The 2503-nt window shown below is 36.4% G+C and overlaps 2 protein-coding genes across 2 annotated transcripts in view; both read right to left on the bottom strand.

The window, feature by feature from the left end:
• Positions 1-1145, bottom strand: part of pex11b (peroxisomal biogenesis factor 11 beta) — a 13604-nt gene extending 12459 nt beyond the window's left edge. The window contains exon 1 of the mRNA XM_014004856.1: positions 944-1145. Coding sequence (XP_013860310.1) covers positions 944-999 — 56 coding nt within the window. The 5' untranslated portion in view covers positions 1000-1145. The remainder of the gene's footprint in view (positions 1-943) is intronic.
• A 648-nt stretch (positions 1146-1793) lies between these two features.
• Positions 1794-2503, bottom strand: part of snapin (SNAP associated protein) — a gene marked incomplete at its 5' end in the record, with an annotated part of 2692 nt that continues 1982 nt past the window's right edge. The window contains 1 exon segment of the mRNA XM_014004857.1: positions 1794-2018. Coding sequence (XP_013860311.1) covers positions 1911-2018 — 108 coding nt within the window.

The following is a 2503-nucleotide window of genomic DNA, read 5'->3' as shown; positions in this document are numbered from 1 at the left end:
TTTTTTGTACTTAAGTATCAAAAGTAAATTTCTGACACAAAATCTACTTAAGTATTAAAAGTAAAAGTACTGAGTAAAAGTGAGCAGTTAGATTTTTCTAAATGACATTTATTGGGAGGAGACTTCTCCAAAAAATATTGTTTCTAACAGCGTGCAGCTGTGATGGGTTGTGTACAAGCTAATAGTGTGTCAGAATGGTATATATTTATACTTCTCATCCAAACACAATTAAATTCACTCGATCCAGGAGACACAATTTATCACGATAGTATTTTTTAAAGTAATAACTCAGAATAAAATAGGAGTAACGACTTTCTACTTCTTACCTTTTTTTTTAAATGTAGTGAGTAGAAAGTACAGATAACTGAGTAAAAATGTAATGAGTGAAAGTAAAAAGTACACTGAAAAATAATTACTCAAGTAAAGTACAGATACCCAAAATTTCTACTTAAGTACAGTAACAAAGTATTTGTACTTAGCTACTTTACAACTCTGACCCAAACAGGTACCTGGTACTTACAGGGTAACAAGTTCTTTCATAAGTACCTGGAATGTAATGTGTACAGGTACAAACCAGTGAAATACTAAGGGGTACAGGTAGGTACACAACTGAGTCAGGTATGTTTGTACCTGTAGGTACCAGGTAAATAGACCAGATGTTTAACTGGAATTCACTCTGTAAGTACAAGTATGCATTGTGTAAGTTTTCAATGCTACCAGGTAAGTATCAGGTACATATCCACTGAATACTGAGCTGTTTTATTAGTCATTACCATGACTTGGTTCATTTTCAGACACAATTTAATGTTTTAGCGGGACTTTAGAGGTAATGCTGAAGATGGGAGGAACTCGTGCAGAAACAGACTGACTGAGCAAAGAGTTTCTGTCATTTCTGCTTCACACCAGAACAGACTGAAATGTTTATTAAAAGTGATAATATTACCGAATTAGTCTCTCCTTGGCTTGACTCTGAGCGTTAAAGCGAACCCAGGAGTCCATGCTGACGGTGCTGCTGCCTCCTGAGCTCAAACAGCTCTTTGTAGGACCTAATGACGGCTAGATGTGTCGACTTTTTTATTTATATTTTCTGTCTTCTTCTGCAAATGTTGTACGAAGTCAAAACAGTTCGGGACGGTCGATTTCCGCTTCTTTTACTTGGACTTCCGGTTGAAGACGTTACAATAAAAAGATGCACCGCCCCCTGGAGGCGAACATGTGCACAGCAGGAAATTTAGGAATTCTGAGATTAAAGTCAGATTTATTTATTTTTCAGACGCCCTAATTCTCTTTCAGACCTCCTAACAAAAATAAACAAATCGCTCAAAAACAGTAAGGAACATTAGATTTGATGGTTTCACAAAATTATATTCAGCTTTTGTGGATTTTTTTTAGAACGCACTAATTTTTCCAGTTTTTATTTTGAAATTCAAGCACCTCATGTCCAATGAACAGCTTGAAATGGTACAAACCTAAGTGCTGAACTACCAGAGGTTTAATCTGTAAAGTTGCTGAAAGTCAAGGTGTCTGTAAGTCCACTCAGAAACTGGTGGGAACTCTGACAGGAAGTGAGTGTTCAAGAACTTGATCAGTAGTGCGTCATTTCAATAACCAATTATTCACCTGAAACTCAAACTGCTGTTTTAACTTCCTGCAATGTCAAAATGTACATTATATGCATCATATTGTCCTGAATAAATCAAGGTTTAGACATGCACGGTGGCAGGGAGTTGGAATTCTTTCCAGAAATGTTGCGTTCTTATGCACAAAATGAATGTTCTGTATAAATTCAGACAATAAATTAAAAGCTTTTTATTTTCGTGACAAAAACAGCACAGGACAGGAGTAAATAATTGGCAAACAGACATTTAAATATTAAAGGAAGACTGGTCCTCTGGGTGTTCCTGTGGGGGTTATGGTTTACTGGGAGAGCGAGAGGCGAACACTCCTGATGCTTCCAGCATGGTCTTCCTTCGAGCCGTCTCTTTGGCCACGTTGTGGTTGAGTCGTCTCAGGCGTTCCTGTGGACAGAGAATCCAGTAGTTCAGTGTTTATTGTTTAATCATCAGAAAATGCTAAAAAAACAAAAAGAAAATTTGTGTCTTAATTAAGATTTTTGAATCAATTTTACAGCATAATGTCCTGGTGTCTACAGTATCCTCACATCACTACTGTGTATAAATAAATATGGCTATACAGCTGGTAAAATAAGTACTGAACACGTCACCATTTTTCTCAGTAAATATATTACTAGAGGTGATAATGATATGAAATTTTCACCAGATGTTGGTAACAACCCAAGTGATCCATACATACAAAGAAATCAAACCATAAATGTCCAGAAATGAAGTTATTTGTAATAATGTGGAATGGCACAGGGAAAAAGTATTGAACACACTTACTGAAATTTATCTACAGTAATACTTTGTACAAAAGCCTTTGTTGTCAATGACAGCTTCAAGATGCCTCCTGTATGGAGAAATTAGCGGCATGAATTGCTCAGGTG

Source organism: Austrofundulus limnaeus, unplaced genomic scaffold (assembly GCF_001266775.1).
Source record: "Austrofundulus limnaeus strain Quisiro unplaced genomic scaffold, Austrofundulus_limnaeus-1.0 Scaffold27, whole genome shotgun sequence".
Taxonomy (NCBI): Eukaryota; Metazoa; Chordata; class Actinopteri; order Cyprinodontiformes; family Rivulidae; genus Austrofundulus; species Austrofundulus limnaeus.
This window is presented reverse-complemented; position numbering and strand designations above follow the sequence as displayed.